Source organism: Caenorhabditis remanei, chromosome V (genome assembly GCF_010183535.1).
Source record: "Caenorhabditis remanei strain PX506 chromosome V, whole genome shotgun sequence".
In the NCBI taxonomy this organism is placed as follows: Eukaryota; Metazoa; Nematoda; class Chromadorea; order Rhabditida; family Rhabditidae; genus Caenorhabditis; species Caenorhabditis remanei.
The window spans coordinates 8334427-8362302 of record NC_071332.1 but is presented as its reverse complement, the minus strand read 5'-3'; the positions used below and the strand labels follow the sequence as shown (position 1 = coordinate 8362302).

The following is a 27876-nucleotide window of genomic DNA, read 5'->3' as shown; positions in this document are numbered from 1 at the left end:
CTCTCGTCCTCCCGATAAGTCCACAATTAGGATCGTTTGATGGCGACTGCGACGGCAAGTGAGGCAGTAGCGGAGAGGGCTACTGCGCTGCGCTCGTTTCCAGGCGGCCGCTCCGCCCATTTCCTCCCTTCTTTTCTTCGTCCGCATCGACGGCTTCTCGCTCCGTCGCCGCCGTCGCCACGCGAGCTATGCTCTGTGGCTGCAGCTCGTCCCTTCATCTTCCTACCCATTCTAGGGGCGCCTTCTCTTCTTTTTTGCCGCCGTCGCCGCAGCTTTCCGCCAATTCGATTTGCATCAGCCACGTCGGCAGTCGCCTTAAAAAGATCCAAATCTTGTTGTTCAATTTTTTTCTTATTTCAGGCCATCGGATGAGAGAGTGGTGATGCTGTTCACAGGCACCGTGCGCGTTCGCGTACTCGAGGCTCGTCACCTTCGCCCGACAGAGTGGTCGCGACGGTTCAGTCAGAATGAGGCGGCTACGGTAAGTTCTTTTTTCTGCAAAACTTGAATCTGCTGAGCCAACTCTAAATATTCAAAGATTCCATGATCAAGCAATTTGAATCTCACACAACAACTATTTTTCTCAGGCTGCAATCGACTCGTATGTGAACGTTGACTGGGATGAATATCCGATTGGAAAGACGCAAGTTCGGCCGAAGACTAACGAACCTCGTTGGAACGAAGAGTTCACAGCGGTAACGAAACAACATGAATAGCTGTTTAATCAACGTTTTATCATGTTTTCAGTCGGGTGTACATCAAGGAAAAGCAATCGGATTCTCGGTTTTTCATAGTTGTGTTATGCCACCTGATGATTTCGTTGCCAACACCCGAATAGCATTTGATGAGTTGAAGATTGGAAGTGCCAACGACATTTGGATAGATCTGGAACCACATGGACAATTACACGTGGTTGTAGAAATGCACGGAACAAATGTTGAAGGTGAGACAGTTTTCAAAATAATCTTTATTCTTTGGGTAAAACTTCTAAAAAAGTTGAACAAAAACAGAGTTTACGTAAAAACTGATCATTTACACATAACGATTGACTCCCGTATTTATTAATTCGATTGATGTCACCGATTACTGTAGATTGATAACTGAATGGGTCAAATAGAAGAAGAGCTTCAAAAATTGCATCCGATGGAGAAGTCTGGAATTTGGAACTATTGAAATCAGGATATCTAGGCAAACCTCTATCGTGAATCGAAACTTTTCTTCTTCAGCTTCACCCACTAAATTCGCAGCAATCACATTCTTTAACTTTAACTGAACACACTGAATGTGAGGCTCTAGTCGAAGATTTATTTCCTTCACAAAATCTTGAGCCATTGTTCGCACCCTCGCGTTAGCAGTCACATTCAACGGAACTTCAGTCTCACAAACACAAAATTCTTCCGGGATGTTTGCTGATTCACAATTTCGGTCCTAAAACAGAAACTATTTCTAGAGACCAAAAGGGTTGAATAATAACTTGCAATGGGAGGAGGAGACTTCTACCTCTGGCGGTTTGTGGAAGTTTCGGATAGTTGAGAATGTGACGGAAAGTGGTATAAACATCGAAGAAGGATGTTAGTTTCTGAAATATTGAAATAAGAGAAATCATCAATTTGATTTCTACCTTCGTATTGTTTCGAACTGTTTCCATTAATTCTGAATCTCCTCTTATCAATTTCGGTAGTGAAATTGAAAAGAATGGAAGACGTTCCTCCTGTCTTCCAACACTTGTTTTTCGAATACTATCGAATCGATGTCCATGATCGGACATTACAAACAGATAAGAATCTTCGAGATCTTTCACATGTTTTATCAAAAACTTGGCAATATCGTCATCCCCGTAACGAACTTGATTCAACCAGTCATGACCCAGTTCTGTGAACCAAGATACTGCAAATTTAGGTTGATCTGAAAATAAAGATGTTCATGATATCTAGTGAGTATACTTGATTACCTTTATACTTTGATATAAACTGAGATAGATAGTTCAGTTGTAAATTATGCATTCGATTATTCCCATAACATAAATTCTTACTTCTTCGATGAACGTAAGACCAGTAGACATTTAACCAAAACGGACGGAAGTAATGATCAACTGGCTTCTTTTTGAAACCTTTTGATAAATAATTGAATAAATTGAAACCTGGATAATCTTCTGAATATAATGTTCGATATCCCTCCTTTCGATATCTCTTCCATATCAATTCGTGGTCATCAAAGAATCCATGAACATCTCCGAATTCCGTATTCCACCATTTCCCAGCAAAAAAGCCGACGGCATTAGAAAAAGAGTTATCGCCGACTTTTGTCATTCCGTCGAATATAAATGAACCATAGTGAGTGTGCAATGCCTCGAGCGTTTTATTCATCGTCCGCCGGAAATTGGAGTGTGAGACCGAGTCGAGAACGATAATGATGACCGAGGCTTTTGGAGCTGGCGTAAATTGTTTTTGAGATTGTCGAGGGATTGGTTTTATTTGGTTGTGGTTGTTTGAATACACTCTCGTACGTGGAAACCATATTCTTTGGCAGGAGACTTCTATGAATTCAGCGTCGATTTTTGCAGTTTTCTACAAAAATACTATACATGTTTTCCTCAGAAAATTGGGTGAATCTTATGAATAATGGAATTACTGACTATAGCCTCGACGTTATTGTTTTCGATCTCTTATTTCTAGACATACAGTAACTTGATAAAAAACAGTTAGGGCCACTATACGATCTTGTTATTCATGATCTACTATATACCCAAATTTGTGAGAATAACAAATTTAAAGAAATAAGAAGCCTCACATTGAAAGAAATCCACTTTGCATAGATCAACTTCTCATCGTCTCCATCCAACTTATCATAGGTACGGTACTGGCATTCTACTTCCAGACCACTCTCATTGACGGCACTTGAGTTGAGATGAAGAACTCCCTAGATAAAATGTTTGGGTTTTTCTCTCTCAATATCTCCTCACATTTTCATCCAAAAAAGTCAGCTCTGGCTGCACTTTGGCATCGCGGCAAGCAAGTTGGACGGGTCTTGAGCCGTCGTCGAGCACATACTCGAGAATCGATTGGTCCCAGGGGTCCGGTGGTCGAACGACACATTTTATGGAGGAATTCCGTTTTTGACGGACCACACTTCGACGAGTTTTCTGTTCAGAGAAAATTCATTTTTAGTTCTAAAAATAGAAGAAAGGAACTTACAAGAGAATGAGTTAGGGTGGATGGTGACAAGAGATCAGGAAATAGAAAAATGGAAACACAAAAGAATAAAATAACGAACGAACCAAAGCGGCGAAGCATTTCTACAAAAGAAGGGAGAGAGTAATGAAATTCGACAGGGCGATGTGTCTGATATGATACGCAGACAATAAATATACGCCTGAAAGTGCTTGAATGGGGGGAGGAATCAGACGGAAGAGCATGAATCACCTCGAGGACGGTCTCAACTTTTTCGTTTGTAGTTTCCGAATGAGACACTTTTTCGTACTTTGGTTATTTCAATAGTAGAACTAGCACATAGTCATAGATCAGGCAACATACTGATGTATAGGTCAAGGATCACCATGAGAGCATTAGGGGTAGAACTATTGTAAAAGTTGATCCTATTAGGAAATTTTTTTGACTCTGTTTCTTTGAAAATAAAAAATAAAAAATAAAAAAAACTTGGAAAATCAAAAGTTGAAAATTTTCCTCGACCCCAAAAGGCATTTCAACTGTTTTCTTAGGAACTTTACCCTTTTATAACTCATGATATCAATGTGTGTAATCAATCGAATTATTATTTCTGACGTCACAACTAGAGACTTTGACCTGCTTCCGTATGAATGCATGTATGACCGTTTGCGAAATTTCGACTCATTTTTTTGCCTGAAAATTGGCTGGACTGTCTGCAACTCTTGCCTTATAACGTAGTAGAGGAGACAACTCGAAGACAAAACGAGCCCCGTTAAAAGTCATGAATTGATAGAGAGGCGCGAGAGAATTTGATAAGACCATGATCACTTTTTCTTCGTTGTCGTTGCTTTTTGCTCCAACAGTAACGTTAGCGGCTGCTACGCTAAACTTCTATTCTATTCTATGAGTTTCGATTGTTTGGTTTACGATGAATACGCGACGTCGTCGTCTTCAAATTCACGAAATGGTTCAAAGACCAAAGTGAAAAAGAAGAATAGTTGGGGATTCTGGGGGAAACAAGATAGTACCACCAGTAGTTCTGTTCAGGGTATACATTTAAATAAATATTTTGATTCTCATACAATTATTGGTTTTTTATTTCAGATATCCACGTTCATAATAAGGCTCGAGTGTTCAAAGAGCGAACAAATGCTTTCAATGACCGACAGAGACGTGGTGCTATGCGACGAAAAATTCATGAAGTCACCGGACATAAATTTATGGCATTATTCTTGCGTCAGCCAACATTCTGTGCTCATTGTAAAGAATTCATTTGGGGAATTGGAAAACAAGGATATCAGTGTCAAAGTAAGTGAACTTAATGATTGATCTGGAATTCATGTTCTTCTTTTCCAGTTTGTACCGTAGTCGTTCACAAGCGATGCCACGAAGATGTAGTGTGGAAATGTCCTGGAAACAAAGCTGATGCAGTTGAAGAACTCGGAAAAGAGATTCAAGAAACTGGCGCTGGTCGTTTCAACATTAACATGCCGCATCGTTTCTCAGTACATTCATACAAAAGGCCAACATTCTGTGATCACTGCGGATCTATGCTCTACGGACTTATCAACCAAGGACTTCAGTGTTCAACGTGCAAATTGAATGTTCACAAAAGGTAAGACACTTTCATTTTCATCAAAAAGTACCATTTTCATTTCAGATGCCAACGAAATGTCGCTAACAACTGTGGAATCAATGCAAAACAAATGGCCGCAGAGTTAGCACAACTTGGACTTACCGGTGACAAAATGAGCATTCGATCGAAGAAAAAGGTGCGATTTTTAACCTTCGACTTTTGAAAACTATCGAGAACTTTTTGTGTCCTACAACTTTTTGTTTTGTGTACCTTTTTGCTGTGTGAAGTGAGTTTCTCTGAGCTCACGGATCAAACAATGCGCACAATTTGCTCTAAATATATCCCCAGTTCTCTGCAGAGAAGCCATTGAGCACTTGTCAGTTTACTGTGCAATACCCAACCGTTCGTTCTGAACTTACATTTATTATCTTTTCAGCCATCAATCATGACTGACACAAGCACTGATGTATCTGGATCGTCAACTTCCGATAACTCGGGTTATTTACAACAAATTAGTGAAGATGATTCTGGAACAACGTCATCATCAAGAGGCTCGAAGGTTCCTGGTGGCACCCTATCTATTCATGATTTCACTTTTATGAAAGTACTTGGAAAAGGATCTTTCGGTAAAGTAATGTTAGCTGAAAGGAAAGGAACTGATGAAGTTTATGCTATCAAGATTCTGAAAAAGGATGTGATAGTACAAGATGATGACGTGGAATGCACAATGTGTGAAAAGAGAATTCTATCGTTAGCAGCGAAACATCCATTCTTGACAGCACTGCATAGCTCATTCCAAACTCCCGTAAGTGAATTTATATGAAAACCAAATTATTTTTTTACTTTCTCAGGATCGTCTATTCTTTGTGATGGAGTATGTAAATGGTGGTGACTTGATGTTCCAAATCCAAAGAGCTCGAAAATTCGATGAAAGTCGAGCTAGGTTCTACGCTGCTGAAGTAACTTGTGCTCTACAATTTTTACATAGAAATGATGTTATTTACCGGTAAGTCGTGAGTCATGACAACTCTTTCTCAATAAAAATTTCCAGAGATCTGAAACTGGATAACATTCTTCTCGATGCTGAAGGTCACTGTAGACTTGCTGATTTCGGAATGTGTAAAGAAGGAATCAACAAAGATACACTGACGAGTACATTCTGTGGAACACCTGACTACATTGCACCTGAAATTCTACAAGAAATGGAATACGGTGTATCGGTTGATTGGTGGGCTCTTGGAGTACTAATGTATGAAATGATGGCTGGACAACCTCCATTCGAAGCCGATAATGAAGATGATCTATTCGAAGCAATTCTCAATGATGACGTGTTATATCCGGTGTGGCTCTCGAAAGAAGCTGTCAACATTCTGAAAGCGGTATGAAATTAATGCATAATAAACTAGAATCCATAATGATTTTTCATTTCAGTTCATGACGAAGAATGCGAGCAAACGACTCGGATGTGTTGTGTCGCAAGGTGGTGAAGATGCTATTCGAGCACACCCATTCTTCCGTGAAATTGATTGGGATGCGTTAGAATCGAGACAAGTGAAACCGCCATTCAAACCGAAGATTGTAAGCTCTCTACTTTTCTGAATGAACATTTAAAATTCTATAAAATTCAGAAATCAAAACGCGATGCCAACAACTTTGACAGTGATTTCACGAAAGAAGAACCCGTCCTGACGCCGAGTGATCCAGCAGTGGTTCGTGCGATCAATCAAGAAGAATTCCGCGGTTTCTCCTTCATCAATCCGCATTTCACATACTAATTACAGTTCTGATTCCAGTCATTTCTCTCTCCCAGTGCCCTCCAAATTCTCCCTCTCTCCATTTCATTCATTCCTCGAAGGCCTTCTGTTGTCGATTCTTTGTATTTTTAGAAATCAAAAAATATCATTTTCTTTTTCTCTATTTTCCTTTTCCATGTTTTCTATCCCTACTTATCAGATCCATCCAACGCTCTCATAATCAGAACTCTTTCCTTCTTTTCTTCTTCCTGTCCAGTCCTTATTTGCAAGCAATCAAAACATTCCCTCGTATTTATTCGCACACTGACTATAACATTCATCTCCTGCCCCCAAATTTTTGTAGAATAACCCCTAATCGTTCAAATGTTAGAATTTGAAGTAAAATCTCTCTTCACCGTCTTTTGTTAATATTTTCCAAAAAAAGAAGTGGAATCAGTTCTGTTGAATATATTCTTTGAACATAAAACATTCTCTCGATTTCACCATTTTCACTCTTTCGCTCATTTCCCTTTCCTCTCTAATCTAGTTATTGGATTTTCAGTCCTCTTGCCATCTTCCCCAGTTTCTTCCTTTTTCATTTTTCCCGGAGAATTTTGAAAATCAAGCCCAAAACAAAATCTCGATTAAATGGATAGTGAGTGATTGTTGTTTCTTCTCTCTCCTCAATTCTCTCCACTATTTCGTGTTGACTTGTGATAATTATTTGAATTTCCCCTCCCACTCATTCATCTCTACTCAATTATACAGAGCATCCCACCTCTCTTCTCCCCACAAAACCTTCTATTTCTATCGCCTTCTTTATCTGTTTCTAACATTTTAAAATCTAAACAAATCCAACTAAATCAATCAAACAATCATCTTTCCGATCCCATTTGTGGTTTCTTCGCAATCATTTCCCATTTTTTGGAATTCCTCTTTTTTTAACTCAATCAGTTCATACCTTTTTTGTCTTATGTCTGCTGCTTCTTGTATAGATTTTTACTCATTGGATTCTTTTTGTCTAGCTTTTACGAAAAGCAGTATAAACTTTTGAAAATTAATTGTTTCCTTTTTTACAGAAAGAAAATTTTGGAGCTTTCAGGGAAACTATATCAGATTCACTCGTTCGGCTTCAAGCAATTCAGAGTTTCAGAGTCGAAAATTACTGTGTTACTCATGAATCTTCCTCGAATGCAAAATAACTTGAATAAATTTTTTCTACAATATCACAAAGTTTGGATCAAAAATTTGCAAAAACATACACATTTCAGAACATGGAAACAATATATTTTTGGTTTCGTTAGTTTTTTTGTAACATTTAGAGCGATACTTCGGCATTTGTGGTCTCTTTACACACATACACAAGCACACACAAACACACACACTCCTCTATACACACGCTGTCTTTACAACACACACAACACACTTCCCTATGACACACGTACACACGCACACACTCAATGTCTACATATTTTCCTTTCCACAAGAATATATAACGTTGTTTTAGGCAGAAGGATCAATAGAATCTAGGAGTTTTCGCTTCATTAAAATATTTTTCATGTTTCAAAACACACAACTTTGTAATGTTTGGTATCTTAACATACTGTTTTTTTGTTTTGTCCTTCCTTCTTTATTGTCTTCAATCATCTATTTACAGACACTGACATCAAAAACTGTTGACAAATATGTCTGATGATAGTGGAAGTGAAATCAACGTCGAGTTTTCTGCTGAACAAAAACATTACAAAAGTGCACCGTTTGCTTCTTCAAATCTAGTGAGCAAAGGGATTTCGAAGGGAGAAAAAATAAAAAGGTTTTATTTTTCAGAGAATTGTTACAGTATCCGATCGAACATGCTTGACGTTCCCAAAGAAAATGAGCAAACCTGAGTTTATAACGATTATGCAGAATGCAGAGTATGTTCATCTACTTTTTATGGAGTTTTTCAAACCGATTCTTTTTCAGAAATAATCCGGAACTGATAAATGACACACCACCAGTAGAACCTGGTTTTGGAAGATGTGAAGTGTTTGTAATGAATAAAAATATTCAAAAAGCAAAATTAGGAATTGATAATTTCACTCCGTGGCATAAAGGAGGTTCGCTTGTTTCCCAAATAGTTTTCAGTTTTTCTCATATTTCCAGGAGTAAAAAGATCACTGGAACGTCAGCATTCGTATTTCTACACTATCAAAGAATCTGGTCAATTTGTACCTTCTCACAAAGATTTTGCAACTCATGTTTTGAGAATCAGTCTCTTCGTTTTGGCTTCATGTCATGCCCTCAATAAAAAGGTACAATTCCTTACAAATATTCGAAAATTTATTCAATAAAATTTATTTCAGATATACCGAATGTTCAAAATTGATGACCCAACTACCCACTGTCTTCCATCTTTAATTGTGTATACTTTTGAACCCGGTTTCGAACGTCCCACTCCTAATTCACCTGCAGTTTTGAATCGAAAAGCATTGGATGATATTCTGCTGAATGCAAATATTTCTCAATACCAATCACCTTCAACATCTTTAGAGAAACTGGCAAATGGTATTTGTTCTCCAGATTCATTCAATAGCAGTCCTAAGAGAGCAAAAATGGAAGGAGATTTTGAATCTACTTTCGATATGACGAATTTTGGAGCTGGTCCGTCTGGGATGAGAGAACCAAAACTAGAGATTGAAGGTAGTTCGACTGGATCCCCGATTAGAGAAGAGGAAGAAATAGATTATTCGATCAATAATCGGCCATCATTGTTCAATGTACAGGTATCTGTTATCATATCAATTTCTCTTCTATCTCTCGTGCAATCTCAAACTCCGCCCACTTTCCTCTTCTTTTATTATCAAACCACCTAGGTTTTTGATTTGTTTTTACAGTTCTTCAAACCATCTTTACAATAAATAATACACTTTCAGACATCACATAATACGCCATCATCTTCAAAAGTGCAACAGAATCATTCGAAATTTCAAAATTACGATATGTTTTCTGCTGGAGTTATTTCAAATGCAACTGTTCCGGCTCCGATGTTCCATCCACGTATCACGCCTATTGCTGATCTAGATAATGAGGATGGAAAGATAGATTCAGAAGAGCTTATTCAAAGAAACAAGTTAGCTGCTCTCTATAGACTTGTAGATCTTTTCCGGTGGAGTCAAGGAATTTATAATCATATTACGGTGAGTTTTTTCCTTTAAAATATCTCAATTTTGATGTGTTTCAGGTTCGGGTATCCAGTAATCCTGACGAAATTCTTATCAATGCATTCGGCCAATTATACTGTGAAATTAGCGCTTCATCTCTGATAAAAGTAGATTTGGATGGAACTGTTATCGATGGAGGATCCACTCATTTTGGTGTCAATCAAGCTGGATACGTTCTTCATTCGGCAGTTCATAATGCTCGGCCTGAAGTCAAATGTGTTGTTCATCTTCATCATCCATCTGTCGTTGCGGTTTCTGCTCAAAAATGTGGATTACTGCCGATCAGTCAGGAGGCAATGATTGTTGGAGAAGTTGGATATCATGAGTATCGAGTAAGTTTTTATTTTTAGTTTTTATGAAAGCTCGAGTAATGTATGGATAAACGATTTCTTACATTGTCGGCCTTGACACGTTTCCTTTTTTACAGGGAATCCTAATTGACGAAGCGGAACGAGCATTACTCGTCCGTGATCTGGGAGATCGGCATGTGATGATTCTCCGAAATCATGGATTCGTTGTGTGTGGAGAGTCAATCGAACATGCTCTCAGTCTGACATATCATTTAATTATTGCATGTGAAACACAAGTGAAAACAGTTCCCGGTGGGAATACGGACAACGTGCATTTCCCAGCCCAAGCGGCCATCAAACAGGTTTACAAAGTAGCCAGCAATGGAGGTATGCTTCAACGCTTTTCTCGTGTCATCTCAACGCTTCTCTACTTCTTCCCAACTAAAAAAAACTTTTCGCTTTTCAATTCTTCACACCTATACATTTTTGTTCCAGGCGGTGGTGTGAACCGACAAAACGGACATGTCAACTCAACACAATGGAGGAAAGGAGAACTAGAATGGCAGGCATATATGAGACAGATGGATGCACAAGGATACGTTACCGGGCATGTCTACGATTAATTACATCTGAAATCATTATTTATACATAATTGACTATGACACGAACACTTTTCGTGTATTTGTAGGGGTGTGAATAATAAACATTGTACAGATCTTCTCCTTGGCTAACGTCTTGGTTACACAACAAATAATAGAATGGTACTTGACGCACGGAGAGAAAGCAAGCGGACACTTGACAACTGTTCGCCGTTTCCTTATACGACAACAGTTTTCACACTTTCGAATCATTTTCAGAACTGGGATATAGCGATTACTGTAGTTACAGTAGAGCACAGTTTCTTAATGTGCCGCCTGGGTTCCAGTTTTTCAGCAATATGCAAAACCATCTTTATCTAGATTAGCGAACTCCAAATTGGAAAAGTGAATTGTTAGAAACCAATAAAGTTATGAGAATCAAAACCCTCATTTTATTTGAAAACATTTGTTCCTCGTTCTCATTCATGGAATGCCATACAAATGACATGACCCAAAAATGACAGAAAAATAACGTGCTGCTGACAAGTTGTTTTCCGTAAATACCAGTATTCTAATTTCGCTCCGCCCCTTTTCCTCATTCTTCTCGTTCATTTCTACCTTCAATAGGCGTGCATCTTTGGCCTTTCCCGTCAGAGTTTTGTGTGTATTTGTGTCTTCTCCATTTTCTTTTTCCTCTTCTTCTTTTCGCTCATTTCGGTATCCTCCTGCTTCTTTTTGGACCAAAAGATTGACCTTCTCACACCTTTTTGCCATTCTTGACACCCCGCATCGGGAGGAATTTCTTATTCTTTTCATGGTCGTTCGCTTCAGACAACTTGACGACTTCTTTCATTGACACTTCTTTTCAATTGACTTCTCATCCAAATTTGTTTCTTTGATTTCCCTCCTGTGATTAGAGATTTTCGAACAGAGTTGTAATTTCAATTTCTTCTTGGATTATAGTGAAAAAAAGGCTTTGATTACTGTAGCTGTGAAAAGCATTCGGAAAAAGGAAAAGTGGAATTTGATGAGATGAACATTTAGGGAAGAAGTCTAAACTGTTTGAAAACTGATATTTCGAAGAATATGAATTTGGTCTCAGTTTTATTATTGTTGAAATTACCAGAAATGTAATTTGGATCGTTTATCCTCGTGTTTGCTCAGAGTTTCCAGGACTGCGCTTTTCAGGATTTGAGGATATTCATCCACCATTTGATCGTACTTTTGATCCAACACATAAAAACATATTTCGAAGATTTACTGTGAACTTTCGGTATACCAACCAACATCCAGATTCAGTTACCTCTCCCATCGAACTCTCCTTTTCCCCTAGATCCTTCTCGAAGCTTCTCCCAAAAGTACAAGAACTGTTTTCCATTTCTTTCGAAAACTTTCCCATTGACTGTTTCTCAAAATGTCACGCTTGTTACAAATCCACTAATCGTCATGTCGCTCCTCCTTCTTTTCAAATCCTTGCCGTCTTTCTTCTTCGTTTTTCCGTTCTTTCCGTCGATCCGATTCGCTTCGCTTCTTTTGATTCGCTCACTTGCCTCTGCTTCTACTTCATCTACAAGTCTTCATGAAGTTACATAATTACGTTGAAGCTATTTAGAAGCCCCTTTCTTTTTCTCTCTTTTTGACGAAACCTAACAATGTTCCTTTTAAGTCAAGTGACCAAAAGTGGCACTTTTTGATTCACTTTTTTATGATTCCGAATCTCTTTTTTCTGGTTGCAAATTCAAGTGAGATCGGCGGAGAACAGAAAAAAAGGGATGTTTCGTTTAGACCTTTTATGTTGAAGTACTTTCATCTTTGAAACTGTATTGTCCTATTTTAGCAGATGATGGAAAAGAATCAAGCATGAAGTATTACATAACCAAGTTTCTAGATCTTTTTATCATTCTAAAAGTTGATATTTCTTGGAAACAGTATACTTTTTCATTTTAAAACTACTCTTATATGGATTCCGCCCCTACGACACCCCAGATTTCATGAAATTCTTCCGTCTCCTCCATAACATTGGATTACAGTAAGAGTCTCTTTCAATAACAACACAAACTATGATGTAATACAATTAATCTTCTCATAAACCAACATCATCAAGTTTTTGGGTCATTTTTTCTTCTTCTTCTTCTATTCATTTTTTATCCAATTAGAAATGATATTCTGATGAAGCAATAAACCATCACCTTAATCCAGAAGTCGTTTACATAATCCTTCCTCTTCCGAATATCTCCTTGGTGTCATTTCACTTCCGACCCCATTCTTGACAGGTTCGAGTCATAAATACTTTATTGCGTGTCGTCCCACTATTCTCTTTTCCGTTTTTCTGTAAACTTTCTTGATTCAGAATTGCTTGATCTCGTGTCAATTGATTTCAATTCCTCCAGTTGGTATTGATGCATTCTGTAAATGGATGAAGAACTTTATAATGGTTTTTATCCAAACCGGCAGATTTATTACTCGACGGCATATCCATACAGGTAAGAAAATTATTGGGCTAGATCATTGCATCTAGAGCACTGAGAAAACCATAACTAAAAACCGCCTTATTTGTAAAATAACTACTTCTCCGGACTGTAATTCTCTAGGTAAGGCTTGTACAGAAAAGTTATCAACTACCAAAATCTCCTTCTAGATTTTTCCAATACTTCATATAAATTTAGAGTTCATTTGACATTTTTTGAGTCTGCGACACCTTCACAAACTAAGAAAATGTCTATTTTCAACTGCAAAATATAACACTTTTTTACAATATAACCTTGAGAACACATTCCTTTTTTCAATACTAGATTAGATGAAATTTGAAGATTTTACCTAGATTTTCATCTCATTTAACCCAAATTAATGTCAATATTTCAACCGAAACGTCTAATCTTTTTCCCAAGAAGACGTCAACGCTCATTTCAATATTCAAGGTCGCTTTTCTCCTCCTCTCCCGAAGGAATAACTTACTAAAGAATTCACGATTTACCGCGCGAAACCCCAAAACAAAACAAAGAAGAACCCAGAAACCCGCAAACCAGTTGACACCGAAATTATCCTCGAGGACATCTTTGTATTGTTTTCAGAAGTCCGTTCGCTTTGAATCGACCGTATTTGGAGGATGATTACACCGACTACTATCGAGATTATCTAACGAAGACAAATAGTAATTTTGCGATCAGGGACTATGAACGAAAAATTAGAGTCTTCGATTCTTCTATCTATTATATTCGTGTTCTTTCCTATGCTCAAGTGAGATTTCTAGAACTAGAATTAATTTTTAAAATTCTAATTTTCAGATTTTCCTAGCCGGTATTCTCCTGGTGACTGATGTCTCAAAGAATGTACTTCTCTGGAATTACATTCAAATGAACGGCGTCAAAATTGAAATGCTCGCTCACGTCATCTTCCCAATTTTTGCTCTCATCGTCGGTTTCATCTGTCTGACTGCTATTCTGAATCCCTCGAAACCGTTGTCAAAATGCGTTGCCATTCTACTATTAGTAATTATTGTGCCAAATTTCATTTTTCCAAGATATTCCGTTTTTATGACAAGTGAGTTTTAGATATACTTGATCGGTTCATTTAAAACCAACTGTCCAATTTTCAGCAGCAATAGAATCAGTGGAAATAAGTCAAGTAATGGATCGAAGTCTTTTCGGAAGAGATGCCGATATGATTAAATCAGAAACACATAATCGAATGTCGAAGATTCTGATGCTTTCAACGAATCACTGGCCTCTGGGAGTGTCTGATTTGACGAGTCTTCCAACTGATTTCGTGCTCATGATGCAGTATTTGCTAATTGCTTATTCCGTTTTCTCATTGTCTCTTTTCATTTTTTATGTCATTACTTTGTTTTGTTTTGTTCGTTTATTATCAGTTCAATGAATCTGAAGATATACTCAATAAGTTGGATTTAGAAGTTGAGTTTGAATTTCATCTGGTTTTCCTAGTTAATGAGATTCAAAAACGTATTGGGTGTGACGGTTTGAGAGAGGGAAATTCAAAAGTTGACATTTTCGCTTTGAATCAAAAAAGACCAAAATGGGAGGGAGTCTTATCAGTATGTGGTCAACAGAAATCAACTTTGGTTTGATTTGTGACATGGTGCATCAGGTATTGCAGAAATTGCACGTATAGAGGAATGTAGATCAAAAACTAAATGTTTGATGCGGGAAGTTGAGTAGTTTAGGTATTGATTCTTCAGCGTTTGGGTACAAAACTTCTAGGAGTGACATTACATTTTTAACTAGACTTCTCTTTTGTTTCACTCCGAGCTGTTCTGAAAACAGATATAAAACTTGGAAAAAAACTTGAGAATGTTTATTACACATGTGGATACATATTGTACAATACAAATAAAAGTTACAACCGTCATCCCCAAAACATTTACAACTTTGGAATTCCTCCAACGACTCCAGATTCAATTCCGCACTCGTTGACTCCACGGATGATACGGAAATATCCGTTCTCTCCCCAATCCTCGTTCCATGAGTTGGCACAGAGCCAATATGGAGTTCCGTTGTCAACTCCCCATCCGAGCATCTTGACTGCGTGTCCTCCGAGACTGGCTCCAGCGGTATGGACGTAGACTCCTCCGGAATAGTGTTCGAAGTCTTCGTAGACGGAGAAAGCAACCTCAACTGGTCCGTGAGTCATGATTTCCTTTTGGATCTCAGTGACCTTCTTCGAGACGGCGTAGGCGGATTGTCCGAAGTGAAGATCTTGAGTGTAGGTGAGTGCATATCCAGCTTGGCAAGAGCGCTCGCACTTATCAGTTGGGTACATGTTGGATGGGCATGGCTTGTAGTGAGTTCCGTTGACGTGGTGCTCACATGGTGGGTATGGGTATGGCTTGCATCCGGTCTTCTCTTGGTATGATCCTCCGGTAACGTATCCCTTCTTGACGTAATGGCGCCAAGCCTCGATGGGGTATCCTCCATTGCATCCGTTTCCACAAACCATTCCGCAGCAAGCATTGATATCATCAGCAGAGATGGAGAGTTGAGTTTTTCCGTTGGAAGCAATACAGATACGGTCAGAGATGGTTTCAGCGGCAGAGACAGCCCAGCATGATCCACAGGAAGATTGATCACGGATCTTGGAGATGGATGGGCAGTTTGGCCATTGAGCACGGGAATCGAAGGAATCTGGGATTGCGGCGTCGAGGACTTCCGGGTGGGTCATCTCGAAAACCTAAAAGTGGAAAAGTTAATGTCGGTTCTACTCTGTCTTTGAACTCACTCTGTACTCGTCTGGAATCTCGATCATCTTGGCTCCCATCAATTGCTTCTTAATGGTATCTGGGTAGGAGCTGAAGTAAGATCCGAGCTTGGCCTTGAAAGAAGTTTGTTGCTTGTTGACGTAATCAACGAGATCTTGTCCTCTGAGCATCTGAGCCTCAAGTGGAATCGAATCTCCGTGTTTCACCTCAACATTGTAGGCGTTGACGGCAACGAGGCCGACGAGAAGAGCAGCGATGACGGTTTTCTGGAAGAGGAAACAATTGTAAGAAAAAAGAAGCTAACAGTCTTACCATTTTGTTCGATTGGCTGGAGAATTCGGGAAAATTCAGCAGTCGACCGATTTATCAAGTGTTTGCCTTCCATTTTATAGTCTTTTTGAGTCGAAGGTGTAGATAACATTATTGACATGTGGCGCTTTCTCGAAAATCACTGATAACGAAAAGGCCTTTTTGCTACTAAGCTCCGGTTTCTTTCGAAAGAGAAAGCCTGATTAGACACGTGACTTATTGCGGGAGAATTTGAGAAATGAGGTTTGAATTCGTAGTTTTGTAGTTGCTTGGACAAATCAGATTTCGCTTTTATATCTTGCAGAACTACAGATATTAACATGACACGATTCTTACAACTGCTCTCCACCCAAATCTTGAAAATTGTTCATTTGGTTCTGATTGAAACGTAGAAGCAATTGGTATTGTTGAAGGTTGAAGAAGACATGAAAATGTCTCGGAATCTGAAAATCACGAAAGCGATCTATCGTTGTACTTCATCTGAAATTCTCGGGACTGGTAAATTTTTCACAAGTCGCATTTTCATCAAGTACATTATTTTGAATTCCTTTTTGTTTCGGCATGTTTCCCCTTAATTTCAACCAGTTTACTAGAATACACGCTTCTTTAACTTTGACCTGAATCCTTCCATCGTCACATGACATGTTTATCACACAGAATCATCTACGTCAATGATCAATTTATCAGTGCTCCCTCTCTTATCACTGCGTTTCGTGTAAGAAAGATCAATTCTAACAAGCACCCATTTCTCGTAACACAAATTAGAGTTAACATAGAGGCATCGGACAAACGAAATTATAATTGCAAAAAAAAACAAAAAAATCTGCCCCATGCCAGGCTCGAACTGGCGACCTTGGCATAACCTATGAACTATAAGTACCACGCGCTAACCGACTGCGCCAATGGGGCACGCCCGGAACGCAAGAGAATAAGAAATGACAAGTGTGCTGCTCTCTTCTTTCCAACAGACTCTCGTTGTCCGCTGTCTGTATGTGTAGATGGAGGGGACACACACACACACACACACACGCTACTCGTCAAGCGATCACAGCTTACATGGAAGAAGGTAGTTGGAAGAAAGAGCAAGCGAGATGGAGAGACGCAGACATTTGTTCCAAGAGTAGGGAGTGAAAGGTGGAGATGATGAAGGGGGGGAGGGAGGGGATGAGCTAATGTGTTGTACGAATTGAAGATGAGATTATCAACAGTGTACACCAACGGAAATTGGCACGGAAATGAAAATGGAAGGGAAGATGATTATGATGAGAGGAATATTCTTATTCAGATTTTTAGTCAACATTTTTAACAACTTATTCTCTGCAGAAACTAAAAATGTATGGTTTAGTAATCGAAGGAGTTCGATTTATGATACAAGAGAATTGGGGACCACAGGTTCTTCTTCAGGTTAGTTTGCTTTTTTCGTGTGTTGTTCATTCTCTGTCAATTCGATCAAAAAACATTTCGAAACACCTTTGTCTTATGGTTTCGATAAAATTCTAAAATTCTAATAAGTGTTTTTTTTGGAAAAAATTGAATTTTGCGGTTGTTGAATTTTTTCTGACAAAACTGTGTCTCAAGTTTTAATAAAATCAGTATCGGCTTTTCTTTTGAGTCGCGGAGAAGCTAAAATACAGTATGACGGCATTGGCGGGAATTTAAACTAGAAAACTTTTGGGTTACTGTATTTGCATCTTGGCTTTGAAACAAAATTGTTAAAAAGAAAATGTAAAGAGAAGTTTCTCGAGATATTGAAAAAATAAACAACATTACCGTTCAATTCTCTTAAAAGGGAAAATTATGGGATCTCATTTCTCCTGTTTCAGGTCCAAAAACTGACATCTCTATCTGAAAAGTCTGTGTCTACACATGACCAATATTCGGAACATGTTGTCCCTCAAATGTTCAAAGCAATCCATGAAATAACTGGAACTCCTTATGAACAAATTGGAGTTCTTGCTGGAAGATTCTTCGTTCAATTCTTGATTCGAAATGGTTATGGAGATTTGATGAATGTGATGGGAAGAAGATTCTCTGATTTCATCAAAGGACTTGATAACATTCATGAGTACTTTCGGTTCAGTTATCCGAAACTCAGAGCTCCCTCTTTTTATTGTAAATCTGAAAGCGAAGATGGACTGATTCTTCATTACCGTAGTCGTCGTACTGGATATCTTTCATATGTAATCGGACAACTTGTGGAGTTGGCAAGAGTCTTTTATCGATTGGATATTGGAATTCAAGTTTTGAAAAAGAAAGAAAAAGGAAGATTTACTTTCGTTGTTCTGAAAATTTCGTTTGATAATGTTGGTCTTGGGCACGATTTGAAGTGGGTTAATCTTCTGTGTCATATCAATTTAATTTTGAGTTTTCAGGCTGAAAGAACGTGTGAAAAATCTGAATGAATATCTTCCAGTCGACACCAAATCATTTCTCCAAATGTTCCCTTTCCACATTGCATTTAATAAAAAGCTTGAAATCTTGATGGCTGGTCAGGGACTTCTTAATTTAATGCCTAATATTCAAGGACTCCTGATGACTGACGTATTTGATCTACAACGTCCATGCATCAAGTTCACTGCGGAAGGGATTTTGGTTCATCAGAATTGTGTATTCCAAATTGAATCATTGCATCCTGTGGTAAAACAATCAGAGGAAAACATAACAGTTCAGATAAATGATGTAGTTGAAGATAAAGTTTCATTAGAGAAAAAGACGGTTATGGATAATGAATACGGTAAGTTGGGGGTTACGGTTACACTTGTAGGATTCTATTGATTTCTTCCAGAAAGTCTTCCATATGTCACTCTCCGTGGTCCTATTACTGTTCTCAAATCATCTGACACATTTCTTCTCCTTGCCACGTGTGTTGTGGACACTCTTGATACAATGTTCAAAATGGGACTCTACTTGAATGATTTTGGAGAATCTGATTGTAATCGAGAGATCATTATGGCTACCATTCAGAAAAGTGACACTTTGAAAACAATGCTAGAAAATGAGAAAAGAAGAAGTGAGATTCTGACAGACATGACAAAAGAAATATCCGAAGCAAAGAAGACTGCAAGAGGACTTCTCACTCAAATGATGCCATATGAAGTTGCTCAAACTATGATGAGAAGTGGAAGTGTTGAACATTCTGAAGCATTTGAATGTGTCTCGATTGGATTCATTCGAGTCTGCGACTTTTCGAAAATCAGCTTGTTTATAGAAGCATTTGAAGTTGTGAACTTATTGAATACGTGAGTTTAACTTCACTTTTACATTTTTCAAGCTGGAAATTTAACGATTTCAGAATATATTCTCATCTGGATGCCATTGTCGATACCCATGGAGTCTACAAAGTTGAAACCATTGGAGAAAGTTATATGATATCAGCTGGATGCCCTTATCGAGATGAATATGATGCTGAAATGGTTGCAGATTGTTGTCTCGAAATGGTTTCTCATATCAAATCTTTCGAATATCAGTCTCATGACGCTGTCAAGAAGGTTCTAATCAAATGTGGAATCTTCACGGGACCAGTAGTCGGGGGAGTGGTCGGAGTGAGAACTCCAAGATATTGTTTGTTTGGGGACACTGTAAACACTGCCAGTAGAATGGAATCTTCGAATCAAACGGTGAATTTCAAACTCTTGTTATGTATCAATAATTTTTGAAACTTTCCAGCCGATGACAATTCAAGTTGGTCAAAGAACCAAAGACCGAGTTGAGAAACAAGCGAGTGGATCGTTCCGAATCAAACCAAAAGGGAATATATTCGTAAAAGGGAAAGGAGATATGAGAGTTTATGAGATAGAGAAGAAGAAGGGAAGAGCCAGATACAAGAAGAATGAACCATTGAGAAAGAAAATGGTGACGGAGAAGAAAGAAGCAGATGAGATGTTGGATGAGGATAATGAAGGACATCGATCCAGTGCTCTCAGTCGAATGAGTTTAGGGTGAGTCTCTGGAAAATTCTGGAATATTCTTTGGTATGTGAGCATGTTTCTTTTCTTGAAATAGATCATAATCCAATCTGTGATTCACCTGAAAATGCATAGAATAACCAAAGATTGTTGTTACCGGAAGCACGTAAGCAATCGAACAAATTTGTTTGATGACACGAACATTAACGGATTCATATATAAATGTCTCAGTATGAAATACATGCATACACACACATACACATGCACATTATGCATTCCTTGCGTGACTTGTTCCACCTACCATCATCGTCATAAAAAGAGATGGGAAACAACTTTGTCTTCATATCATTCTGTTTGTAATGCTACATCATTTCAGAGAATCCATCGATAGCTCCAGTTCTCGACGTGGCAGTTTATCTGGGTCACAATTGGAACTCAATAAGACTATTGCACATACAATTGAAGTCACTTCAAAATCATCGGAGGCTCTTGATTTGTAAGAAAACGGGACCGGGGAACTTTTAGGACTGAATAAATTAGAAAACATGCTCTTTGAGAATTCCTAAGTATTTTCTGTAGTTCAGGCCATGAAAGGGATAGTAAACAAAAGTAAAATCTAGATAAAAAGATGGCTAAACAGAGCAGAATATGTTCACTCCTTCATCAAATAACTTCTGTAACTCTCATTTTGATTTTCAGAAATATGCAAGATGAGAATAATCGTCCCCCAACTTGGTCTGATACTCATACTCAGGATGTTCGGAAGCCTAGAAAGACTGAGAGTAAAATAACTCTGCACAGTCGTTTAAGCTCTTCCGATCTTGCTGCGAGTCGTTCTGAAATTTCGAAAGATTTCGAGAATGAAACTCCCCGACCGACTTCAAGTGAACTGAAAGAAGTCAACCGGATTCGAGCAGAAGCACGTGCGCAAGAGGAAGAAGAAGAGAGAAAAGAAAACGAAGAGAAAAAGAAAGATGAAGTAAAAGAGGAGGATCGTGCGAGTCAAGCAACATCTCTAGTTGACAACGAGTCGGTGGTCAGTCACGGCGATAACAACATCACCTTCTCCGAAATGCCGTCCGATAGCGTGCGTTGAAGTTTTTCACTTTTTCATTGGAAATGAGCCTCGTTTTTCAGATTCCACAAGAAGATCGTGCTTCCCTCCCGTCTGCTGAACCTTCAGAAGTTGGAGATGCCGTGAAACCAAAGAAGAATTTGGCAAAAGAAGATTCAAACTCTTCAATGAGTAGTTATGAAGACAGAACAGTGGTAATGAAGTTTAGATTTTATTAATCATCGGGATCAGTAGAACCACGGAAATCATAGTAATGTTCCAAGTAGTCGGCTCCTTTATGTGCCACGTATTGTCCAATGATGAATGCTCCAGAGAATATTAGAGTGATCTGAAAACAGACTGGATTGAAGGAGTTTATGATCTAACTCTTACTTTTGTGGAAGCAGCGCCGGTTACTTTTGGAATTTTTGGAATGTTAGAGACATTGCGAGTAGATGGTTTTTGGGGATCCGAATCTCCTCCCATTTTAGAAATGAAATAAACTTTTTTCAGACTGCAAAACCCGTGACAACACGTCGACTTCTTGGAGAAAGAGAATCGAAAGACGAGAAGAAACGATCGAGCATGGCAGGCTCTTCAGTGGTAATCATAGAATATTGAATTTCTTTTTTTTTCTCATCTGAATTTTTCCAGACGTCATCTTCTGTTCATTCGCATTCTGTTAAGGGAAGAAGAGAAACTCGCGATAAATCGAGATGCAAATGCGAAGATATTCGAGCAGATAACAAATTGAAAACTAAAGTTTGCAGTATCATGTGAAGCACATTCTCTGATTTCTTGATTCAATTAGTCGATACATTTAACCCTGATGAATAAATAAACTCGTGAAGGAAATAAAACTTTTTTTTTGAATTCTTCGCCTTTTATTTTTCGATCAAAGGGAAATTTTCATGAAACTATAGTATTATCCTTCTTCCTTTTCTTCTTCATCCATTTTCCCCCTTATTCTGGCACCGCCGGAACCATATCCATATCAATTTCATTAGAGAATCCTGTGAAAGTGAGTGGACGAAGACTAGTACTCGTCAAGTCGTACATCTTCTGAATTGAATTCAGATTTCTTAAAGAAGTGGATATCAGAAAGCGCTTACCATTCCAGTATTTGCACCAACACGGAAACAAGTGAAATTGGAGAGTGATGGGAACGAAGAGAGGCTTCGAAGACGTTCGAGTTCCACTGAACTTACCATTTTGATTGAGTAGAAGAGGGAGGAAATGATCATCATTGAGAGTGGGTCCACGATGATTAAAGCTGAAAACAGTTCATTCTTCTCTAATTTTATGTAATTTATTACCATTCTCTACTTTGGATGTCAACTCATAGAATGCTCTTTTCACTCGGCTCACAAGATCAGACAGAGCAACTCCATCAGACTGAAATTCCTCCTTTTTTTAAACAAAATATGAATTCTAAAACCTACCACTGCACGCAACGGTTCTTTACTATCAATACTGTATCCTAAAGATTTGAAATGAGCAGGACCGAAGAAGACATGAGAAGCTTTGTGAAGTGTCGAGAGTTCTGGTTCGATTTGAATCTTTCCACACTTGTCACCAATGTAAGATTTGATCAAATGGGCGGTCTCAACAGAAGCAAAATCTGGAGAACAGAAGATGACAGATGGAATGGCATGACGATCTGATAGCTCTCTTGCCATCATTTTAGAGGCGATCTTTCCAGTTTCAGTTATTGGTGGATCTTGAGAATAAGATTTGAGCATGGCCGAACGACGAGGAAGTTCGATTGGAGTATTCTAAAGATTTCATTTAGTTTATCCTCTTCCCCTAAATCTGAATACCAAGTCAAACGGCTGATAACTGTTTTCACTGAGATTCGAGCGAACTGTCCAATCACTGAAGATCTCATCGATCGTCTCGGCACATCTCATCACAATAATCTCATCACCTTCGTAATGTGGAGCTGGACCAAGTGACTTGAAGTCTCCGGTGACCAGAGTTTCCGCTTGTTTCACAGATTTTGTAGTGAATTCACTCATTGTGAAGCAATAATTGTTATGGAATAAACGACTTTTCAGAATATTTTTGTAATGATTTTCTCACGTTAACTTTTCAACTTTCCCAATGTATTATTTTCAGCTTTTCCGGAAGCATTATTCTTTTTTACGTGAGCTCCAACTCACGAAAAACATCCACATCCGATCTGTGAAGATTTGCGTCATAGTGAACATGTCTGCGTCTCTCACTTTACACACTGCCTCATAACCGCAACGCGGCGCCGCTACGCGTGAGTCTCTGTTTTCGAACGAGTTTTTTCTTGCTAACTGCAACTTCTCTCGGTTATCAGTCTTCTTTCCTTTCTAGAAACGTTGTATTGCTATCGAGTACAATTTCGAAATAGTTCCAGCTATAACTTGGGCACGTAATTATTCTTAATCAAATGGCGAGTATACAAGAGATGAGAAAACTGGCGGAGGCCAAGCTTCAGACAATGATTCGCCCGATTGTTAGAGTAAGTTTTGATTTTATTGTTTTTTTTGTTAAAAATAATGATTTTCAGCCAAAAGAACAGAATGGTAATGGTGAGACGAAGAAGGAAGAGGAAGAAAAGTTCGAATCAACTTACAAGCAAATGGAAAACCCTGAAATTACTCCAAGCTCTTTCGGAAAGCGACCCATTTACTCCAAGTCAGTTTGATCAAAATGATTTTCTCTCTCTAATGACTAGTTTTTTCAGGGTAGATATCAATTGCGATAAATGGTTAATGACGTTAGATGAGGAGTCACGGTTGAAGATCGATAATCCGCCATCGCTAGTGGATGGTCTTTCCAAAGAGTTAGAAGCGGTATGTTCTAATTAATCAAGTTTTGAAATTAATAAAAAATTTTCAGGAGATTCGATATTTGGGCTGTGAACTGATCCAACAAGGTGCCATTTTACTGAAACTTCCTCAAACAGCTGCTGCCACAGGGCAAATTTTGTTTCAGCGCTATTTCTATCAGAAGAGTTTTGTTAGGTACCATTTCGAGGTTTGTGAATGTTCAGAGAATAGTTCAGATGAAATTAATTTTTTTTTAGCATGCTGTCCAAGCTTGTCTTCTTCTCGCTTCAAAGATTGAAGAGGAACCACGGCGACCACGTGAGGTTTACAATGTATTTCATCGCCTCGAACGGTTGCATCGATTGCAACAAAGTGGACAAGAAATCAACAAGTAAGTATCTGAAACGCAACCCCCACCAACTAGCTAGATATTTATTAGCTAGCTAAATTTTGTGACGTCTGCTATTTATTAATGCGAATTCATGTTACGACCGAAAAATAATTACAAAATGCTATATTGGAAGCTAAAAATATTATTACCTCGTTATCAAGTTACTATATAACTTTCAAAAATCATGCTCCTGGCTTTTTTTGCCCCCCTTTCCTCAAAAAACCAATTTCTAATCCTAACTTATCGCAGGCGGCTCGAAGCCAAACATGGACCATCTATACTTCGATGCTATGGCTGAATGTGAGAGAAGTTTATTCTTGCCTGCCTTCATCATCTAGCAGGATCCAGGTGAGCTATGCAACGTGTGAGCTATCGATATCTTTTTTTTTTATCAATTTGATATTCATCATCATAACTTCAAAGCGTTCTTTCAGTATCATTCAGTGCTCATGCAGAGGAACGGAGATTTTTTGTGAGAAATCTCGTATTTCTAGAACGCTAGTGAATCTCGTTTTTGCGGAATAAAATCTACCAAATGTGAAAACTCACGTTTTGTATCGCCTGTAATCAATCATAGCAACTTCATCTCCGCTCCGTTCCTGAAGCAGCATGAAATAGGGTTAGATCATTAATCTATCGGCTCACACGTTCAGCTCATCCTGCGGCTCCTTGCGCGGTATAATCTGTAGTTCTTTGCTATTCTTTTCCGTATAAATTTCAGTAGTTTCAATCGGTTGTAACATGAATTCGCTTAACCGCTTAGGTAGGATTAATTGTTTTCAATTTCAGAGAGACAACACGTGGTATGAAGCCTCCGGTAATCGATACGAACTATATCAACACCAAGCAACATGTAAGTTTCTCATTACACTATATAAAATTTCGTTATGATTTTAGATGATTGCGACCGAACTAATTTTTCATTTCATGATGGGTCCACCTTTCTAAGTCATTCAGTTTTCAGATGATCAATTCGGAAAGAAGAATACTCGCCACGCTTGGATTCGTAGTCCATGTCAAACATCCTCATAGATTGATTGTTGCTTACGGTCACACTCTTGGAATAACGCAATCTCGACCTGACATTCTACAACGGTCATGGAATTATATGAATGATGGACTTCGTACAGATATTTTCATGCGTTATAGTCCCGAAACAATTGCGTGTGCTTGCATCTTCTTAGCCGCCAGGACCGTCGAAGATCCAATTGCTCTTCCTTCAACTCCGTTTCATTGGTTCGAAGCGTTTGACACTTCTGATCGAGATGTGGAAGCCATTGCTCTTCAACTCGTTGGTCTGTATGCAAGAAAACGATTTCCGAACTGGCCACGAATCAAAGCAGAGCTGGACTCTCTGAGAAATGCGAAGAATGCAGAAAAGGCAGCTGTGAAAGCGAAAGAAATAGCTGAGAAGTTGGAAAAGATGGCTCCAGATGACGATAAAATTGAAGTGTTAAATGAAAATATCAACAAAAAAGAATCGCCAGATAGGAAGTCAGGAGAAAGAGATCGAAGAGTTGGTGGAGATCGCGACAAGAAAGAGAAGGACAGAAGAAGAAAAAGGTCCTATGAACGAGACGGTAAAGCTGATCGTCGAGACCGTGACAGGGATCGTGGTGAACGTGGAGATCGTGGCGACAGACGGAAAGATGATAAACGAGACAGACGGAAGAGAACAAGATCGCGCAGTCGAGATCGCAAGGTGAGATCATAAGCCTACCCTACCTTGAATTTAAATTATATTTTACAGGAAAAAAATAGGAACCGAGATGTTGGAAGGAAGTACCGAAAGGAAAGCAGTTCCCCACCAAGAATCCGACGATAAGAACACCGGAGAATTCGTCTTCAAGCATCTCACAACCGTTATTTGTTTTTATTTTTACTTCATCATCCCGTTTCTTTTTTCATTTGATACAATCTCGAAACCCTATTTTGTTTATTTATAAGTATGTGTTTATTTATATCTGAGGCGAATTCCAATGAATTTGTTTGAGAAATTTGATTGTTCGGCACTTTTGATGATACCGTGTATGTAGGGTGTTCCGCGCGCACAGTCGCACTGCTCGCGGACACATTCTCGTGTTTGTTTGTACACGGATTTGTGTCATTTTGGAAGGAGTGTGGTGAAACCTCTCGCCATCCTTTCCGTTTATTGTTATGGTTTGGACTCATAACTTTTCTCTTCTCATCTTTCCCTCTCTCTCCTACCCATCTTTGACGACGTGGCAGTGGAGTTTCTTCTTCGTTTTTCATCTTCAGCTTCTTCAAATATTCATTGTAAACTGAGAAAAGGGACAACTTCCGGCGCCCTCGAGCATTTCCGTTCCAAGTTGAAGTCAAAGAAGACATCTTTTCGGCGCAGAATCCTCCGAAATTTGATTTGGAAACTGATTTTTCATTCTGACGACATTTTTCCAGAGGACCAGCAGATTTCGAATTCTCTTTCTTTTTTTGGTTTGAAAAGACGGGAAACATCAAAGAGACTACTGGATGTATTGTTATGTGAAGTGGTACTGTAGAATATGGAGAGTAAATTGAATGGAAAGTGTTCTTTGAGAGTGAAAATCAGATAATGTGTCTCTTTGTTTTGCTCAGAAATTTGAATCTTTTCAGTTTGAAAACTTGAAAAAAAGGAATTTTTACAAGGAACGTCGTCCAAACACTACGATGACTTTCTACTTCCCAACAACATTTCAATTTCGAATCTTTTCTCATTTTCTCCTAAATTTTTGCATCTATATCAAAAGTTCAACAGAGCACATACAACGTTGCCTATGAACTTTCAACCACATGCAGTGTGTGTTTCGTTATGAATCACTTTTTAGTTTTGGTTGCCACGCCACAGAACTCTGCGTCTCTTCCCCGATTTGTCTCTCTTTCTTCTCCGTTTTTAGTTCTTTATTCCAATTTTAACATTCTATTCCATCATCAAGTGTTTTTCTTTCGTTTTTACAATAAAATAGAGAGGGAAAGAAGAAAAAAAGGTTAATGGGAAGAAGGAAAAAGAAGATGAAATGTGTTGATAAACGGGACGGAAAGGTTCTTTTGATTAAACTTTTCCCCCAGACTCTCTTCTCTATTTCTCTCGTTACGAGGGCACACTGAAGCTTGATTTTTAGATTGAAAATGTACTTTTTAGAGAATTAATTTTTGTTTTTATTCTTTTCTCAATCCCATTATAACTACAATCTTTTGATAGGTTTCCCATTATTTTTCTGAGTAAACCAGATTCAGATTCAGTCTTCTCTATGAAGTCAAAGAATACAATTGTCGAGCCACCAGATAAATAACTAAACATACGAATTCGTTCTTATTCCCTCTTACTTCATCCTATTTTAAACCCTGAATCCCCCATCAAATCCTCAACAGAAATTCGACTTATTTTCCAAATCCTCTTTTCCTAACAACTTATATAAACCAACATTCTATGCAAATTTTTTGTCCTTTTTCCCCTCTTACTCGGTTAGACGGACCTCGTTAAACCCCGGCTTTTCCTTCTTCTCCTCAACAAATGTTTCGCTCATTAGCACAAATGGCTCAATCGGATCTCCATGAAGACTCCGCCCACTCCTCCTATTTTTCATTGTTGGCTCATCACAATGCTCTTGTCCACATTGCATCGCCATTTTTGACTTTACTCTAACTATGAGAGCTTTT

At 38.5% G+C, this 27876-nt stretch overlaps 10 protein-coding genes across 10 annotated transcripts; 6 read left to right on the top strand and 4 right to left on the bottom strand.

The window, feature by feature from the left end:
- Window positions 1-26: 26 nt before the first annotated feature.
- GCK72_018164 (uncharacterized protein) lies at window positions 27-3293 on the bottom strand (the record flags this gene model as incomplete). Its single annotated transcript, XM_053732425.1, has 9 exons — window positions 27-314; window positions 1088-1153; window positions 1237-1428; window positions 1475-1579; window positions 1622-1905; window positions 1952-2567; window positions 2791-2919; window positions 2963-3142; window positions 3195-3293. The coding sequence occupies 9 exons, from the start codon at window positions 3291-3293 to the stop codon at window positions 27-29; spliced, it is 1959 nt and encodes a 652-aa protein (XP_053581338.1).
- Window positions 383-1273, top strand: GCK72_018165 (uncharacterized protein; the record flags this gene model as incomplete). The annotated part of the gene is made up of 4 exons (XM_053732426.1): window positions 383-481; window positions 588-695; window positions 748-943; window positions 1227-1273. 4 exons carry the CDS (start codon window positions 383-385, stop codon window positions 1271-1273), a joined length of 450 nt encoding a protein of 149 aa, XP_053581339.1.
- A 777-nt stretch (window positions 3294-4070) lies between the features above and the next one.
- Window positions 4071-6518, top strand: GCK72_018163 (uncharacterized protein; the record flags this gene model as incomplete). Its single annotated transcript, XM_003114244.2, has 9 exons — window positions 4071-4215; window positions 4272-4475; window positions 4524-4782; window positions 4828-4939; window positions 5180-5548; window positions 5595-5749; window positions 5795-6122; window positions 6175-6321; window positions 6372-6518. The coding sequence occupies 9 exons, from the start codon at window positions 4071-4073 to the stop codon at window positions 6516-6518; spliced, it is 1866 nt and encodes a 621-aa protein (XP_003114292.1).
- Window positions 6519-8161: 1643 nt separating this feature from the next.
- GCK72_018162 (uncharacterized protein) lies at window positions 8162-10592 on the top strand (the record flags this gene model as incomplete). Its single annotated transcript, XM_053732424.1, has 9 exons — window positions 8162-8251; window positions 8304-8392; window positions 8442-8575; window positions 8622-8770; window positions 8822-9241; window positions 9392-9655; window positions 9700-10011; window positions 10107-10356; window positions 10465-10592. The coding sequence occupies 9 exons, from the start codon at window positions 8162-8164 to the stop codon at window positions 10590-10592; spliced, it is 1836 nt and encodes a 611-aa protein (XP_053581337.1).
- Window positions 10593-12959: 2367 nt separating this feature from the next.
- Window positions 12960-14423, top strand: GCK72_018161 (uncharacterized protein; the record flags this gene model as incomplete). The annotated part of the gene is made up of 4 exons (XM_003114076.2): window positions 12960-13030; window positions 13619-13784; window positions 13832-14087; window positions 14143-14423. The coding sequence occupies 4 exons, from the start codon at window positions 12960-12962 to the stop codon at window positions 14421-14423; spliced, it is 774 nt and encodes a 257-aa protein (XP_003114124.2).
- Window positions 14424-14924: 501 nt separating this feature from the next.
- On the bottom strand, window positions 14925-16712 carry GCK72_018160 (uncharacterized protein; the record flags this gene model as incomplete). Its single annotated transcript, XM_053732423.1, has 3 exons — window positions 14925-15731; window positions 15780-16025; window positions 16659-16712. The coding sequence occupies 3 exons, from the start codon at window positions 16710-16712 to the stop codon at window positions 14925-14927; spliced, it is 1107 nt and encodes a 368-aa protein (XP_053581336.1).
- Window positions 16713-17400: 688 nt separating this feature from the next.
- On the top strand, window positions 17401-21807 carry GCK72_018158 (uncharacterized protein; the record flags this gene model as incomplete). Its single annotated transcript, XM_003114110.2, has 11 exons — window positions 17401-17472; window positions 17892-18394; window positions 18441-18802; window positions 18854-19307; window positions 19361-19685; window positions 19735-20006; window positions 20350-20469; window positions 20673-21060; window positions 21111-21242; window positions 21541-21630; window positions 21682-21807. 11 exons carry the CDS (start codon window positions 17401-17403, stop codon window positions 21805-21807), a joined length of 2844 nt encoding a protein of 947 aa, XP_003114158.1.
- GCK72_018159 (uncharacterized protein) lies at window positions 21263-21638 on the bottom strand (the record flags this gene model as incomplete). The annotated part of the gene is made up of 3 exons (XM_053732422.1): window positions 21263-21376; window positions 21421-21506; window positions 21551-21638. The coding sequence occupies 3 exons, from the start codon at window positions 21636-21638 to the stop codon at window positions 21263-21265; spliced, it is 288 nt and encodes a 95-aa protein (XP_053581335.1).
- Window positions 21808-21990: 183 nt separating the features above from the next.
- Window positions 21991-23045, bottom strand: GCK72_018157 (uncharacterized protein; the record flags this gene model as incomplete). The annotated part of the gene is made up of 5 exons (XM_053732421.1): window positions 21991-22089; window positions 22140-22300; window positions 22344-22422; window positions 22470-22802; window positions 22848-23045. 5 exons carry the CDS (start codon window positions 23043-23045, stop codon window positions 21991-21993), a joined length of 870 nt encoding a protein of 289 aa, XP_053581334.1.
- A 401-nt stretch (window positions 23046-23446) lies between these two features.
- On the top strand, window positions 23447-26044 carry GCK72_018156 (uncharacterized protein; the record flags this gene model as incomplete). Its single annotated transcript, XM_003114003.2, has 8 exons — window positions 23447-23518; window positions 23567-23694; window positions 23744-23852; window positions 23899-24036; window positions 24086-24219; window positions 25009-25072; window positions 25184-25921; window positions 25970-26044. The coding sequence occupies 8 exons, from the start codon at window positions 23447-23449 to the stop codon at window positions 26042-26044; spliced, it is 1458 nt and encodes a 485-aa protein (XP_003114051.2).
- Window positions 26045-27876: the final 1832 nt, after the last annotated feature.